This window comes from Pochonia chlamydosporia, chromosome 1 (genome assembly GCF_001653235.2).
Source record: "Pochonia chlamydosporia 170 chromosome 1, whole genome shotgun sequence".
In the NCBI taxonomy this organism is placed as follows: Eukaryota; Fungi; Ascomycota; class Sordariomycetes; order Hypocreales; family Clavicipitaceae; genus Pochonia; species Pochonia chlamydosporia.
Genome location: NC_035790.1, coordinates 3,715,502 through 3,731,800, shown reverse-complemented (window position 1 = coordinate 3,731,800; position 16,299 = coordinate 3,715,502). Strand labels below are relative to the sequence as shown.

At 49.1% G+C, this 16,299-nt stretch overlaps 6 protein-coding genes across 6 annotated transcripts; 3 read left to right on the top strand and 3 right to left on the bottom strand.

Moving 5' to 3' along the window:
- Window positions 1-989: 989 nt before the first annotated feature.
- On the top strand, window positions 990-2,471 carry VFPPC_00955 (C6 finger domain-containing protein; the record flags this gene model as incomplete). Its single annotated transcript, XM_018280872.1, has 4 exons — window positions 990-1,176; window positions 1,234-1,553; window positions 1,617-1,744; window positions 1,802-2,471. The coding sequence occupies 4 exons, from the start codon at window positions 990-992 to the stop codon at window positions 2,469-2,471; spliced, it is 1,305 nt and encodes a 434-aa protein (XP_018149249.1).
- A 344-nt stretch (window positions 2,472-2,815) lies between these two features.
- On the bottom strand, window positions 2,816-3,940 carry VFPPC_00954 (N-ethylmaleimide reductase; the record flags this gene model as incomplete). The annotated part of the gene is made up of 1 exon (XM_018280871.1): window positions 2,816-3,940. The coding sequence occupies one exon, from the start codon at window positions 3,938-3,940 to the stop codon at window positions 2,816-2,818; it is 1,125 nt and encodes a 374-aa protein (XP_018149248.1).
- Window positions 3,941-5,215: 1,275 nt separating this feature from the next.
- On the bottom strand, window positions 5,216-6,145 carry VFPPC_00953 (alpha/beta-hydrolase; the record flags this gene model as incomplete). The annotated part of the gene is made up of 2 exons (XM_018280870.1): window positions 5,216-5,960; window positions 6,021-6,145. 2 exons carry the CDS (start codon window positions 6,143-6,145, stop codon window positions 5,216-5,218), a joined length of 870 nt encoding a protein of 289 aa, XP_018149247.1.
- A 1,644-nt stretch (window positions 6,146-7,789) lies between these two features.
- VFPPC_00952 (proteinase aspergillopepsin II) lies at window positions 7,790-8,590 on the top strand (the record flags this gene model as incomplete). Its single annotated transcript, XM_018280869.1, has 2 exons — window positions 7,790-8,009; window positions 8,124-8,590. 2 exons carry the CDS (start codon window positions 7,790-7,792, stop codon window positions 8,588-8,590), a joined length of 687 nt encoding a protein of 228 aa, XP_018149246.1.
- Window positions 8,591-9,372: 782 nt separating this feature from the next.
- VFPPC_00951 (hypothetical protein) lies at window positions 9,373-10,960 on the bottom strand (the record flags this gene model as incomplete). Its single annotated transcript, XM_018280868.2, has 2 exons — window positions 9,373-10,058; window positions 10,111-10,960. The coding sequence occupies 2 exons, from the start codon at window positions 10,958-10,960 to the stop codon at window positions 9,373-9,375; spliced, it is 1,536 nt and encodes a 511-aa protein (XP_018149245.2).
- A 1,649-nt stretch (window positions 10,961-12,609) lies between these two features.
- On the top strand, window positions 12,610-14,727 carry VFPPC_00950 (adenylosuccinate synthetase; the record flags this gene model as incomplete). The annotated part of the gene is made up of 12 exons (XM_018280867.1): window positions 12,610-12,640; window positions 12,762-12,829; window positions 12,882-12,913; window positions 12,990-13,010; window positions 13,100-13,307; window positions 13,376-13,695; window positions 13,748-13,837; window positions 13,906-13,933; window positions 13,984-14,056; window positions 14,122-14,405; window positions 14,553-14,609; window positions 14,665-14,727. The coding sequence occupies 12 exons, from the start codon at window positions 12,610-12,612 to the stop codon at window positions 14,725-14,727; spliced, it is 1,275 nt and encodes a 424-aa protein (XP_018149244.1).
- Window positions 14,728-16,299: the final 1,572 nt, after the last annotated feature.

Sequence of the window (16,299 nt, the reverse complement as noted above, 5' to 3'; positions counted from 1 at the left end):
GTCACGGAATAAGACAGTCCATAAAAGGCAAAGAATCAACATACAAGGGCCAACTGTAATGACCTAATCCCTGATATCACCAACTAAATGTGAAGGGTCAACATCACTTCTGGCCAAAGATTGCAGCAAGGTATTGCTCAAACTGCCTCCTGATTTCTGTAGGAGCACCATGCCTTTATCAGCAAGTAGTTATCCATACATCCCAGAATAAAAATATTTCGGCCAGAAACCGAAATCCCGGTCGCCTAGAGTGCTCCAAAGATGTGAGCAACGGTGATTTTCTTGACCCGATCGTGTATAGGGTGGCCCGGTCTGAATGTCGACATTGTGGGTGAGATTGCCGAACGTGAGACTACAAAACACCAGACAGCTTTAGCACGCAGTCAAACCCTGAAATAAACGCCCCGTGCATACCAGCCAGCCAAAAACGATTCCAGGGACTGTCTTAGAATCGGTTAGCCTAGTCTGAGTAACCATTGATGGCATCTTGGCTCCCGACGGGTTCCTCATCCTCCAGACCCGGAGTAAGAGCTAAAGCACAATCTCACCACTTCATTGGCCGTCCTGTATCAAACTGAACAATCCCCGCATCATTACCGATCTACACCCGCCAAACTCCCCTCCTTAAGTGGCGCCCATTTCAATATCACCTACCTTTTAAACGACACCTACATACAAGTGGCGATGGAAACGTCCAAGTCTCCAGAAAGTGCCAAATCAGGCGCCTCAAGCAGGAATACAACAACCAACGAACCGCCCAAACGGTTAAAGAAGTGGGCCCCCAAAGTGAGAACGGGATGCAAAACATGTCGGTTCGTGCCGTCCGTCTTCTTACACACTAGTCTGCGGTTTCATGGCATGGGCACTAACTTGACGCGGCTTTCAGAGCCCACCGAATTAAATGCGACGAAACTAAACCCGTGTGCAAGAAGTGCCTTACCTACGGGAGATCATGCAGTGGCGAGGGCTACTCGAAGCAGGATGGCGCCATGCCCGTTGTAGCGATCCTCAGAGAGAGGAAGATTGTCAAATCTGAAGACCGGGATGATCACCAGGAACGGCCCGGCTCGCCACCGTATGTCTGGATTCAGCTGTGGCGTGGGAAGGCTGAGACGGCTACTGTGGTTCCTGAGCTTCTTCCCGTGGAGTGGCACTTTCTCGAGTGTATTGCGTTTTGTGCGTTGCACTGATTTATCTTGAGGTGTGCTTGGGTAGGTACTAACTTGCGGCTAGATAACACGGTAGTGCTGGAGTTTGTGCAGACGTCTCAGGCGATACCAAGTGGTTTCAATGAGCCGTACTCTGCTCGGGCGGCAGAGCCAATGATGGACACTATCGTTGCGTTTACACTTGCCGTGCGTATTGCGACAGTATCACGAGTCTATGGTAATCGACTGCAGCCAAGTGAAGCGTACAACACTGCTCATCTGTGGTCTCATCTGTACCGTCGGGTCGAAAATACTCTTCAAAAGATCAACTATGACATTAAAAACAGACCGTTTACCGCCATACCTGCCATCCTGCAAAATATTCATGGCATAAAGGGAGTAGAGGTCAGTTCTTGCTTAAAGTGTTCATCGCGTTGCTTTTCTGTATTGCGACTAACACGTCGACAGCTGATGTTGCAGTCTCCGGGTTGGAGACCCCATATGGAAGGTTTCCTGGCTCTGCTCAAGTTCTACGGCGGCCCAAAGGTTGTTCTCAACCGTTATGGTATTGGACACGCACCAAATGATTGTGTAGTGTAAGCGTGTACTTCCTTCGCCATCTGCAATATGCTGACGACGTCCTTCTCAACTAGGGAATCCGTCATTGCCAACACAGTTGCCCCCCCGAATGACCAGATTCTCGGGGTATCAGACTTTAGCAACGAGGACATCATCTTTCTCTACAGCCACATGAGTCATCCTAGCTTGCCCTGTCCAACCCTCCTCTTTGAAGAGATACTGAATATTAATCACCTACGCGTCGGCATGTACTACGGTGCTCTCACCCGGCCAGAAGTGTGTCTCCGGGCCGACAAAATATTCGCACGCATCGACGAATTTGTGCCAAGTAAATGGACTGAGTCATACCCTTTACCAGACATACCCGAAGTTCCGCTCCTTGCGCATATCTTCCAGGTGGCCGTGGGCTTGTTTGGCCGTCTGGTCTTGCCGGTGGGAGACGGGGCGTTGGGCCACAAGGATAGAGTCAAAAGGCGAGACTCTTTACTTCAGCTTATTTCGAAGGCGTTCGAGTCGGAGAATTGCCAGAGTGCCTTGAACTGGCCACTTGCAGTCGTTGGGTACGCTCTCGCTGGTGGTTCTCCTAATGATCAGGCCCTTGTAAGTCGGTATCTGGTTGAAGCAGCGATAGAGCCCAATTCTACCCAGCCGCTGGTTATCAAGGCGAAGTTGCAGAGGTTCTGGGCGTCTGGAATGACGGAGTGGGATGACTGCTGGCGGGAACCATTCGTGGTGATCGGTTGAGTTGATCGACGGCGAGGGTGGAGGAGTATTTACCTTGCAAACCTTTTTGGGAAAGTCATGAAGCAGCTCTACTTGGCGTTCAAGTGTACTTAGAATACACATGTTCATCCAGTTGGGGGCACTGGAGCTGAGACTTACAGATGGACAAGGTTGCTGGATGGCCATTCGAGAAGCATTCAGAGGCGCCATGAGTAGGAGAGAGTCTTACTGGGAGGATGCAACTGGAAGGGAGACATGCGTTTTGTGTTGTGGTCTGGTATAAAGGTTCGTCTATTCAGGTATCCCAAACGCAAAATTTACTCCAAAACGCTAATGCAGAAAGCAGAACAACCGATATAACAGTCTCACACAGACGCCTTTATAGCCTGCCCTTTCCGACTCTCAAGAAACTCCTTACTGAAAGGATAGTCGGTATACCCAACCGAGTCCTTCGTATTATAAAACGTACTCCGGTCATACTTTTCCAGCTCCAGCCCCTTCTGCACCCGATACGGCAAGTCAGGCGTCGAGATGAAATGCCTCCCAAACACCACCACGATATCCCTCCCAGGCTTCTCCTTATCAACCAACTTCCGCGCAGTGTCCGGCTTAAACCCACCGGCAATCAGAAGCGGTCCCTTCCACAAATCGTACGCAAAATCCAGCGTCTCCGTGCTCTCGACGTCCACATTCCCCGCGATGCGAGGCTCCACCAGATGCAAGTACGAGAGATTCAACCGGTCCAACTTCTCAATCACGTCTGAAAACTGAGGAACCGGATCAGCCATTCTCATCCCGCCAAACGTGCTCCACGGACTGAGACGAATGCCCGTCCTCTCCGCGCCGATTTCCCGCGCAACAGCAGCAGCAACCTCCACCGCGAAACGAGACCGGTTCTCAACACTGCCGCCGTACTCGTCATCCCGCTGGTTGGAAACATCCTGCAAAAACTGGTCGATGAGGTACCCATTCGCGCCGTGGAGTTCCACGCCATCGAATCCCGCGGCGATGGCGTTCCTCGCCGCCGCAACATACGCCTCCTTCTTCTGCTGAATCTGCGCGACGCTCAGTTTCCGTGGGGTAGGGGAATCAGGACCGCTGGGGATGGCGTCCGGCGCAGAGATGGTGATGTTTTCTTTGGCGGCGACGGACGGCACCGCCGCTCGGCCGAGGGACCATAGTTGCGCGTAGATGTAGCTTCCGTTCTTGTGGACTGCGTCGGTGACGTCTCGCCAGGCGGTGACTTGTTCTTCGCTCCAGATGCCTGGAACGTTGGGGAGGCCGCCGTCCTGGGGGGAGATGAATGTTCCTTCGGTTATGAGGAGGGTTCCGGGGACGGAGCTGCGCTGCTTGTAGTATTCCGTCATGAGGGGACGGGGGACGTGGTTGTCTGAGGCGCGGAAGCGGGTGAGGGGGGCGAGGGCGAGGCGGTGGTTGAGGGTGATGTTGCCTATTGATAGGGGTTGGAAGAGATTGGATGTCGAAGTCATTTTGGTTGGGGTTGGGGTTGGCGATGTGTTGGTGGTGTTGGTGTTGGTTGAATTGGGAGATTGGGTCCGCGCCAGGTGTTGCTGGAATATACAACTAGTGGAATTGTCAAGTTATTCCCATTGAGGCGGCATTGCTCTTTATACTTGAGTACATTCTTGGACGAAACTAGATCGGGGGGTGTCTTGCGCAATTGCATTGCAACGCTGGTTACAAATACGTGGTGGTCAAAAGTGGTTAAGAGTTATGCTGGTGGTATTTCTAAGCGACCGACTTGACGCATTGCATTTGTCTTGGCTGGGCGGGGCGATTATCTCGGCAATCTGCGGACATCAAATGGAGTATCGAGATAAGTTAACGCTTCCATGTCTCAAGTGTTGCCTCATCTTGGCTAGACCCTTGCACAGCCAGCATGGTGTACGCTAATTCGTAATCAATCGCTCCTTATCCTCGATCCAATGCACTTTTGCGGCCAATTCGTAAGCACCCAGAATTAAGGTATTGCATCGAAACTCAAAGTTGGACCTCGGCTGGACGGGATCTTGTGGATTTTGCGGTTCCATGTCCAGTTATTCCCGACGTCGAGCAAAGCCACTCTGCGCCCCGACTTTCTAGAAGACTCCTGTTTCGCCCTTGGCTAGCACGTCATCGCTGTGGTAAATGTCAATTTTTTTGGGGGGGAACCATGCGGGAATTGCAGGAAGGGGCCAAAGACTAGTGATGCACGGCTAAAGCCAGTGCTTGGCGAAACCTTGTTGCATTTAATTTTTGTGAAGGGGTGTAATTGTATTAATAGTGACACAAGTACCACATCAGTAGGTAAAAAAATAATAACAAGTCGCAATGGCTCAGAATGCGGTAATGAAGACAATTGGGTAAAGCGTACATCAGCATGTAATATTATATGTCAGCTAAAGTGTTTGACAATGTAAGAAGCCTGCAACTGTCTCTCAAGACAGACGGGAGACGGTCTTAGTTGTCGGCGCTGGACTTGTAAGAATCTCAAAGCAAATAGCTCAAAACTACATACAACGGGAGGCCAAAGGTATTTGAACTACCTATGGTAGTGAAGGGCATTGCAGATCGCAGAGTATGCTACGACACGTCGAGAGATGGTACTATATACTTGGGTGTGGGCAAATACTTTTCACCACAGACTGTATATATGTACATATGTATGTATCAGGGTCTTGAGCAGCCCACACAGCGCAGGTTCATCAACGGCTCTCACTCCACTATGACCCAGAATGCTGTCCATCTATCTTCATCACAACATCTCAAAGATGCCGCAGCATGAAGCTGTACATGTCCTCCAACTCAACCTTCTCATCCTCATCAAAAGAATGCGCCAGCCCATGAATCCTGTTATACACAACCTCCAGCCCCAAACCCACCATGACTCCAACCACCTCGTCACTCTGTTCAATACCAACATCTATATCCGCATCCGGATGCACAACATACGTAGGCGGCAGACCACACTCCAAGATGTTCTTCGCAACACTATACGTAGTATCACCCGCATCAATCCGCCAAAGAGGCGCAAGGTTGGCCTTTTCCAGCATATAATTGTACATCTTGTTCCTGTTGCTGTCGTCGCCATTTCCGGTGACCACCTCGCCGTTTGGATCCATAAACTCAATCACAAGAGCCGGATCAGCACGCTGATCACCCAAGAGCTCTAACTGCGACGAGGTGAAGAACTTTCCAAGAGGGTCTGCAATGGGGTATATGCACAGCAAGACCGTTGGCTTGGGGTCAACATACAGGCCCGCAAGGAAGGTCAGGTAGCCGCCTGCAGAGCTGCCTGATACCGCTAGGCGAGTGGGATCCAGGACATCTGGGCCAATGTGCGTGGGGAGCTCATTTCGTATGAAGGCGATGCAGTCTTTGACGTCGTCTAGTATGTCTTTGACGCCGACTTGTGGCGCGAGTCTGTAGTCGGCGGAGATGAAGGCGTAGTTGTGTTTGTTGACGCCACGGAGCATGTGAGGCGCCATGTGTCTATTTCGACGGCCTTGGCTGTAGATGAGGGCATGAGGTTAGCATTGTATTTTATGAGATGTGCATGGGTGGACGTACAGGAGGCCTCCGCCGTGAAACCAGAGGAGGATGGGGACTTTGTGAGCTTTGGGTGGGAGGTAGATGTCGAGCTGTATCTCCAGCTGGCCGACTTTTTTGTACGTTATTGTCTGTGGTTCTGACATGGCTGTGGCGGTTATTGAGGTGTTGATGATGTTGATACTAGATTATCGGCTTGAGATGAGTTGGAGGAAGAGAGTGTAGCAATTCAATGTCACTTAAGTACACAAAGTCTGGTGGGACATGTCAACCGAGTCTGGTGTTTCTGGAAGGCTGAAGGGCGTCAACTGGTGCGGGGATCAATCAGTTATGTCCATGTTTGGTGGGAACCAGTTGACATTGAATGTCACACAGCGTTTAAAGCTTTTTGTGGCGCCAAACCAGCGACGAGCTTCTTGCTCAAAAAGGAAGTCAATACTAATATGGGCATATTGTAAAAATATGCAGCAATTTGGTCCTGTCGAGTGTTAGAACACCCAGAACACGGCGAATCTTCTGCAACAGTACAAGTAGGCCATGTATCGATGTAAGTGCCTCCAAAATAAGCGTTGTACTTTGTTAATTAGGAAACATCCACAACGTGAAAAGGGCTTACATCCTGTTGCCATTTTCCCAAGCGAACTAGTGCAAAGAATAGAAGGCGTCAGCGTCAAGGTCCAACCAGAAACCAGTTTGTTTCATGCATTTCGGTAGCCGATGTTGTTCAAACGACTGGGGCATGCAATCAATTTGGGAGACTATTTGGTATCTGCTGTGTTTCGTCTTCGCCTAAGAATAAGACTCATGTGTACTGTTCATTCCGAAGCAGATATTTGTAAAATGCATCCTTGGGAGTCAGCACCCAGTCTACGCGGTGGCATTATCTCTGCGCCACACCAAGTTACTCTACCATTGGGCCAAGTCAATTACTACCCCTGCGTTTACATGTGCCTACGCACGAATATATCGGTGCCGGTAGCCGGTCTCGGCAGTTGGGGATCGACGCCCAAGTTAATGCACTTTAATTACTCCTCCTTGTGAGGCAGAGTTGGGTTAATAGAGCGACTCACACCACAATAGCTTTGAAGCCTGATACATTGGACTGGTAGACACGAAGAAGGTGTACTCGGATAAGTCGGATCCTAAATTGAGAAGCTGGGCATGTTGTGGAGGTCGGGGAACCAAGAACCTGCGTTGAACATGCGGCGAATCGGCGTGTGGAGGAGACATGGTCGATCCCGGTCCCGATTTAGACTGAGTAGGAGAAGTCGTTTACCTTCCTAAAACGTCAACTGGTAGAAGATGTAGATCAAATCCAAATATCTTTGATGCTGGATTATTGATGATTTACTTGAGCCGCCGTAGCGGAATTATAACCACGGCAAAAGAGGCAGCGGAATACGCTCCCTTTCGGCTTTGGAGCGTGGTAAACCGTAGTAGATTTGCAGTCATTAACTTCCGGCACCTCTCTGATTGTTTCCTTTGACGGCTATGTATGAGTAGATAAGTACTATCTTGGCAGAGGTGCCGCCGATTGAAGGCAAACGGACATGTCCTTTTGGCGTGGATATTAACGGCTTTCATCGATATATTATGACGGAATCAAGTCCGTTGCGGCTTTAAAACATTATGAAAGCCACTAGGGGTCGAGGACATTTATTTATTTAAACCTCGAGGTGTCTGCTCAAGCAGTTCAGGTTCAGCAAGTTAACCACACAGGACAAGTTGTACCTGAAGATCTCTCATAACTTATATCGCTCTCTACATATCATCATTTGCTCAAAATAATCATGAAGTCCATTCTTGTACTCATTGCGACAGCTTCGTGTGCTGTATTTGCCGGCCCTATCAAGCCCGAGCAAGCTCATCATCGCCGCGAGGTCACTAAACCGTGGGGTGGTGCTGTGCAAGAGGGCCAAGGTTGGAACTTTGTCACTGGAACGCTTACCGTTCCTGAAATTAAAGACCAAGATCCCGAACGTGCTGTTGCCATATGGGTCGGCATTGACGGTGAGTTGATCATCCAAGCCTGATATTCTTAGCTCCTGATCGGGGGGATGAAGTTTATCTCCCGCCACGGCAATCAAGAAACCCTTATCGATATACTGACATGAGTTTCTACAGGATATAGCTGCCAGAGTGGTGCCATCTGGCAAACCGGACTGACTTGGTACGGCGATGGCCGAATGGAAAACTGGTACGAATGGTATCCAGAGCCTCCTTCGGCATACCCGGAGCCCTTCTCTGCAAGCCCCGGCGACAAGGTCAAAATGACTGTCCATGCGGATTCCCCAACCAGTGGCAACTCCACGCTCGAGAACCTGAGCACAGGACAGTCGGTTTCAACTCAACATAGTAACATGCAGCAGCAGCTCTGTCTCCAAGATGCTGAATGGGTGCTTGAAGACTTTGAACAGAAGGAACTGGCCGACTTTGGAAGCTTTACCTTCACTGACACTGCTGCCAATGGTGAGAGTGGTCCGGGGAATCCAGAGGGGGCAGTCATAGTGGAAGTAGAGGCGGATGGACAGGAGAAAACAAGTTGTCGATCGGATGCGAATAGTGTGACGTGCCAGTATACTGGTAATTGAGAGGTGATGGCATCAGCAACTAGGATCGGGGACGCTGGTCGTTTCAATCTTTGAAAGTCGAAGTTGGGTGCGATTCGAGTTATGATCTTGTGGATACTTTGCAGATTTGTGCAAAAAATTGTGTAAAGCTTTACGGGCTGGAATGAGCCAAATTACTTTCCTTATGGTTCGAACTACGGTTAACATTAACCGTAGATTTACGTATTTGTACTTATTTTCAGTAGATATCACAGACAGAATGACACAAGGCAGTTCTAAGTTCTCTTGAAACGTTGCCCGGATATTATTCAGAAACTATGTTTGAAATGAGTCCTGAGCCGAACGCAATGGTGATTAGGCTCAATATGAAGCTACGCCGAGGTCAATATTCCCTGTGGGTGAAAGCCACCCGCTAACAGGATTCAACTTATCGGTCGCTTACAGTCTGTAGTCAAAGGTATTTGAACATATTCAAGTATACACTAATACAGCCATATGCCTCAGCACGCAACGCGAAAGGCAATATCTTTCCCTATTTAAATATTCTTGACCCCCGTCTGTGATACCGTTCTTGGAGACATTTCACTTGACGTCACAACAAGAGTTAAAGAGATACAACTGCAAATAGCCACATTTCTTCTATACAAATGAAAGCAATCAAAGGAGTGTTAATAATGCGCAGCCAAACCCATCTACGCAATAGCCCATACACTATATCTGAAGTCCTCCACGGGCGGAAAAAGCCGATGCTGCATAGCCTCGCAAACGCTCACCAGCAAGAATGCCCAAGCGCAAGCCGTTTATCAAATCTTGAATCCCATATGGCCCTCATGACGCATTTCCCGCAGTGACGCGGGATGGATAATCCCATGGGATAAACCCAGCTTGTGAATGGCATCGCCGCACGACTTGATAGTGCCTTGGACTAGTTCTTTCTTTATCTGAAGTTGGCAGTAATCAGGGGTAACCTCTTGCCAGGAGCTCACAATGGTGTCATTGAGGTGAAGGTCCCAAGTACTGCGCCATGTCAGTGAAGCTTGCTTCCATTGCTTCTTCTTGTGATAGATGACCGCACTCGCTGCCCCCTTAACACCATGCCAAAGTACCATGTGTGCCAGCTGGGGCATACGCAGCGCGACGACACTCGCGTCACGTAGTAACTCATAGATCTGGTCCTTAGCATCTTCCTGCGTCAGAATCGCTGCTGTTAGTGCCAGCGTGCGCAGATTAGGCCACGTATAAGACGGCAGACAGGACGAGAAGAACGCCTTCGCATCAATCATGTACGCAATAGACATATGCTCAAGATCGCAGCTCCGTGAGGCAAACGCCTCAACCAAACTTGTGTCTGCGTCTGGGTTGAATCGTGCTAGGTCCATGAATTCTCTGCTTGCTTGCAGCTGTGCCGTCAGACCGTCATTGACGTTCTCAAAGATGGATAGTTTCCGAATATGACTGGGAAATTCCTCTGAAAGGGCAGAAATCAACCCTACCGTACAATTAGCAGACACGCAATACAGGTTTTTGAAACAGTACCATACTCTTTTCCCGAACAATCTTCAATTCTCGATGGCCAGGTCGCCAAGGCTCGTAGACGATACTTTCCAATGAGGGAAGTCTCTGCCACAAGGTCTGCAGTGCCAGCGGCGAAATCTGGCGTCGAAACTGGCGACGTATCACCAGTTTCGTCACTGCTGGGACGCGTGGGATGAGGTGAACATTGTGCAACGTGTAGACAGAGAATATTCGGAAAATACCCAGCGAGCATGGAACCATGTCCATTCGGCGATATACACAGCAGTGGTATGGGCTATGCCACGGCGTTGCAGGTTCGCGGTAGGACGGCGGCATTTCCTGATAGTCACGATACCTTGGGTATTGGACAAACGCATCCAGGTCGCTGGGAGAACAGGCGCTCAGCTCCAACGTCAGCTTGCTAGTGTTAGTCCAAGTGCTGAGGGCCCGAAAGAGTCTGAGGATATCCCTGTTAATTAAAAGACTGTTCTCCGAACCCATGGCCTCTGATGACCAGACTGGAAAGGTGCGATCCTCATCCTGGCAACAGCGACAGCTGTATCGGCGAAGATGGACATTTAGCCAGATTTTTTCAACGAGGTGCGTCCGATTGTGAATCATATGGGGGAGATCCTGGAGGCATAAGGACTGTAGGGTTATGTGACGGAAGTTTTTTGCTTCTATGAATGCCTGCCATTCTTTGCACACGGCCGCGTGGGCACTCCACCCGCGGTACCTTTCGGCCGAGATCAACCCCAGGATCTTGAGACGAAGTTCTGCTGGAAATGATTGCCAGGAACTGGGGCTTTCTGTTTGCGTATTGTCGGTGTGGTCCGTTTGTTCCGCCGAGGGACCGTGGTCCCCTGCCTCGTCCATCTGCGGCGTTGGGTGATATTTGGGATCATGAGAACGAAGAGTGAGTGCCCCAGGAAAATTTCGAGATGATTTTGAAGAAAAGAAGACACGTTTAACAAAGTAGAATAAAAATTTTATTCTTAAGTTTTACACCGCGTATTGGGGGCTTAAGGTTCTGTGGTGTATGATTAGGGTGAGGATGCCTCAAGCTATCACTCATCCGCCTTGGGCCACGACCTAGAGTCGCACCATAAAATTCATGGAAAAAAAGTCGTCAAAAATCACTGGAACATGTATATAGTCCAAAGCAGAAATTACTTTCTGATTCCACGAAGATGAGACCTCGTTGTTACGACTGCACGTACGCGAGAATGCAGTATAAGTCGGGCGAGCAAGTCCACCAAGGGAAGAAAGAGCTCTAGGTAGCCCTCGGATAGACTTTTCTAGCAAAATAGCGGTATTTTTAATTTTCATCATCTTTCGTTTTTCATGTGCAGTCTCATCGGCCACTTGTTTCTCGTTATGCTATTTGGCGGGAATGGCATCCTTTGTGGCAGGGGCTAGGGTGGAAGAGCATCAAGCGCTTTAATTTTGGAACCAAGCAACAAATGGGATAGGGTTCTCTCTGTGGGTGAGTGTATGCTAGAATGAGACGCTTGTAGCCTTTAGAGGAAGGCTTCTACCTCTTTGAAAGGCTGCGCAGACGTGAAAAAACACAAGTGCGGGCGTTGAACCACGTAGTTTGCTCGGCTGGTTGATTGCTTCTGTAAGACATTGATACACACAGTGGGGGTTTCAAAGTATTTAAATGAGGAAATGTATCGCATATCGCGTTGTGTGCTTGGGTATATTGAGCTGTGTTAGTGTATACTTGGATATGTCCAATATACCTTTGACCATAGACTGTAAGACTAGACATCCAATGGGTGTGGTGGTGATTATGGATGAGTCAGAGCAGCAGTGCTTTGAACCTTGCCGCGTGGCTTTTATCGAAGTACAATCTTGAGCATATGTCTATTGCATAAAGTCTGTGGTAAAAAGTATTTGCCCACATCAAAGTATACACTAACACAACTTAATATATTGTAGTATATGCTGCGATGTGGGATAACTTTGCTAGGTTACATACTCATGACTCCCCACTGTAGAAGGGTGTTTTGTGCACCCGTTTTTGATGGAAACTCAGGCCAATTAATAGTCTGCTGGATGCGTTACTTGATTCGTAGATGAAGGCGTGAATATCTTTGTATAAAGCATTGACCATGGAATGTTGAAGTTTTGCTGTGTTCAATGTTGTCAAAGACCAAAGAAGGAAGGAACATCCAGACTGGTTTCCATGTCCATGTCTTACACAGACCAGATGGGACCCCACTCATTTGATGCATGTAATCAGAGCAAAATGCGCCCCCACTATTCTTCTGCCCCTCCAACCAGTTGACCCCTCCAGTCTGCGAGATCGGTTCGCTGCATGTGGCTTTCGCGGGGCTGATTTTGAAGTTTTTCGCGCTGCTCTTCCCGGTGACTCTTCAGTCGAACATCTTTGTTCTTGCTCGCCTCGCCTCGCCTCGCCTAGCATCGACACGCCGATTCACGTCAAACGAATCGCCGCCGGTCACACGCCGATTCACGTCAAACGAATCGCCGCCGGTCACACGCCGTCATTTTACATCATGGCCACGATTGTCCTTGGAGCCCAATGGGGTATGCTGTTTTCCCGCCTTGGCGGTGCTGTCATCCATGCGACGCATGCGGCAGTCAGCTCCGTCTGCGCGATATTTCGTACAAGCCAATCGCCTTATACTGATTGATTGATGTTACTTAGGAGACGAGGGTAAGGGAAAATTAACCGACATCTTGTGCTCCAAAGTGAAGCTTTGCGCCAGAGCAGCTGTAGGTCTCTAAATTGATGATTGAAGAGGAATTGTACTGAGAATATACAAAGGGCGGAAGAAATGCAGGCCACTCGATCGTTGCGTATGTCTTCATCTCCCCCCGACCAACATTGAACCGAATCATGAAGAAATACTAACGTTGTAATGACCAATGGTAGCGAAAACGGCGTTTCCTACAGGTAAAGCTTATCCTAAGACGCAGCTATATCTTTCCACGTCATTGCACTACGCTTGTCGCAGATTCGGATTCTAATGTCGACATTTCCAGCTTTCACTTGCTGCCGTCCGGCCTGGTCAACCCCAACTGTGTCAACCTGATTGGCTCGGGCGTCGTCTTTCACGTCCCCAGTTTCTTCAGCGAGCTCGACGATCTACACAAGAAGGGCTTGGATACCAAGGATCGAATCCTTGTGTCGGATCGCTGCCAGGTCAGCTTTGATCTTCATGCCAAAGTAGACGGCCTCGAAGAAGTCGAGGTAAGCTATTCCTCAAGACACGATGAGAAACACCAATGGTTTAGCCGACGATACTAAACGACACGCAGCTTGGAAAGCACAAAATTGGAAGCACGGGCAAGGGCATTGGACCATCCTACAGCTGCAAGGCTGCCCGCAGCGGTGTTCGCGTTCACGAAATCTTTGACGAGCCGAATTTCGAACGAAAGCTCCGTCTGCTTGCCGACGGGTACAAGAAGCGCTTTGGAGATTTGCTGGAGTACGACGTTGAGGAGGAAATCGCCCGCTTTAAGGAGTACCGTACCACGCTTGCGCCTTACGTCGTCGATGCTGTGGCATTCATGAAAGCTGCCCAGGACAATAACGAAAAGTTCTCGGTGGAGGGTGCCAACGCTTTGCTCTTGGACATGTACGTACATGTTGTCAAGACCAGAAAATGGAGTTTCCTAACAGACCAATAGTGACTACGGCACATACCCATATGTGACGAGCTCGAACACCGGCCTTGGTGGCGTTATTACTGGTCTTACCCTCAATCCCACCAAAATCGAGTGAGTAACTGCTTAAGATACGTTTAGGGCCTTCCTTGTGACTGCGACTAATATGGGACACTATCAAGCAACGTTATTGGTGTTGTGAAAGCCTATGTAAGTGCGTTCTTCTCAAAAGTAGTGAGTATAAGCTCATCGTCACGCAGACCACTCGAGTTGGTGGCGGACCGTTCAAGACTGAGGATCTCGGAGAAGCGGGCACAAAACTGCAAGAAATCGGTAAGCATACTCAACATATTCTCGCCTAAAGTATACCATCAACTTACCAACTTGTCCCATCACAGGCCGTGAATGGGGTGTAAGCACTGGACGAAAGCGCCGATGCGGCTGGCTCGACCTCGTCGTCCTCAAGTACTCGACAGCCATCAACTACTACACTCTCCTTAACTTGACCAAGCTAGACGTGCTTGACACTTTCCCTGTTATTAAAGTCGCCGTCGCGTACAAGTCGCCCGAGGGCGAGGAGATTGACTACTTCCCTGCCGACCTAGGCTACCTCGAAAAATGCGAGGTGGTTTACAAGGAATTCGAAGGCTGGCAAAAGCCTACCACTCATGCCAAGACATATGTAAGCCAACCCCCTCTAAAGCCACGAAGCTTGCACCTGTGAAGCGCAGGACTCGACAAGAATTGCAGCTGCATCTTGTATCTTTCGCTTGTGCTGCCTTTTGGCTTGTCCGCCCACGTTTGTAGACCAAGACTAACAAACCCGCAGTACGATCTTCCTAAGCAGGCACGTGAATACGTTGAATTCATTGAGACCTTTGTCGGAGTAAGTTTATTGCCATCTAACTTGAAATGCGTTAGCGTGAGACTAATTGGCCCAGGTTAAAATTGGTTGGATTGGCACGGGTCCAGCAAGAGACGACATGATCACCCGAGTGGCGTAGGGGTGTATATATGGTGAGGCCGCAGTCCGTTAGAGCAGATAGACTAAAATTTTCATCACTTGTTTTGCCTTACATGGTTCACTTTCGACGTCGTATGGTGCTTTATTGCTGTATTGGCAGCTAATCCATATCTCTCGCTAAGCGACAGCAAACTCTGTAGTCCAATATTCCAACCGCGGAGATATTAACGAAATAAAAGTGCTTTTAGAGCCAGTAGCTATCATCACACATCTGTACTGCCCGCCATATCCCACCGAGAGCCATGTAAATTCCGGCCACGGGCACAGTCCGATCAAGTGCACCTCTCAGCGTTGCTAAAATGAGCGCAATCATTTCCCTTTTTGGTGCACTGTATTCTTGTTAGCCTGTGGCCACCAGGGATAATGCCATCTTCTCACTTACCGGGGTGTTAGAGTCACAAAAAACCTTTTCGCCATTCTCGAGTATGCAGAATCCGCCCCCTGCCGAGGGAGTGCATTTCTAGTGACCTGCAATTAGAGAATGTCAAATTGTCAAAGACCAAAGTGGAACGTACCCCGGGTAATCCGTAGCGCTTGTCTACTGCGGCCACAGAGGCTGCGAGGAGAGTGATGCACAGATAGAGGACCTGCATGGTTATGGCTGTAGGAAGATTGGAGATTCTTGGAAAGATTTGAAGACTTTGGTTGGAGATGTGGCTTGAGATGAAGTTTGCCAATTACGGGCTTTATATATGTTTGCTATACTGCACATACCACCTCTATTTGATGCGGAGAGCCTTCTCACTTGCGATTTATCACATCCTTAGACGGTGTTATTTAGCACCTACCTGAGATATATCAATGCTTATACCGAAGCTATTCCATTTTAGCCTCTGGCCGTACATGTTAAAGTGACAGCTCATAACGAGTGGTTACTATGAAAGCATAGACACCCAACTGTTTCTAACGTAAGTTGAAGTTTACCGAAATTGCCAAGAAAAGTACGTAAGCCTAAATGACTGAAATGGTCTTCTATATTTGTGATTGGTGACAGAATACGTCCGAGTTGTGTGCGTATTGGCTCCTCGGGCGCCCAACCGTGCACGCCGTTCTAGTAGCGAGGCTGGATGACTACAGTTCGGGCATGTATTCTTGTGTGGTTATGCCTGGCCCTCTCGGCGGATATATTGTATCTACCCAGTTTTATCTCGCTACTGTCAGAACAGGCTTCCTGAGGAACCTGAAAAGCGGGAATGCCAATTTGTTCGATGCTGTGGTTGACCAACAGGCCATCATCCTCACCGTTATCTGAGATATACAGTAACTAGGATGTCGCGCAGAGTCGCTTGAGGTATTTCTCACGCAACCACTACAGGTGACATTTGACTGTTGGAGGTCGTCATCCTCGATCCTTCGACTGGCCACCTATTCCTTCGGGGGCTGTCGATTTACCTTCGGGGCAAATCAATGCAAATCAACTAGGCCCAAAGTCTGGGGGCCGGATTCTGGAGCAGCATCATCGGCAGCTCGAGAGGGAACTTGCTTCAAAGGCTCTGCTTGGCATAAGCAGCCATGCTTTACACAGTTACGGTCGTTGACCGGCTCTTTTTGC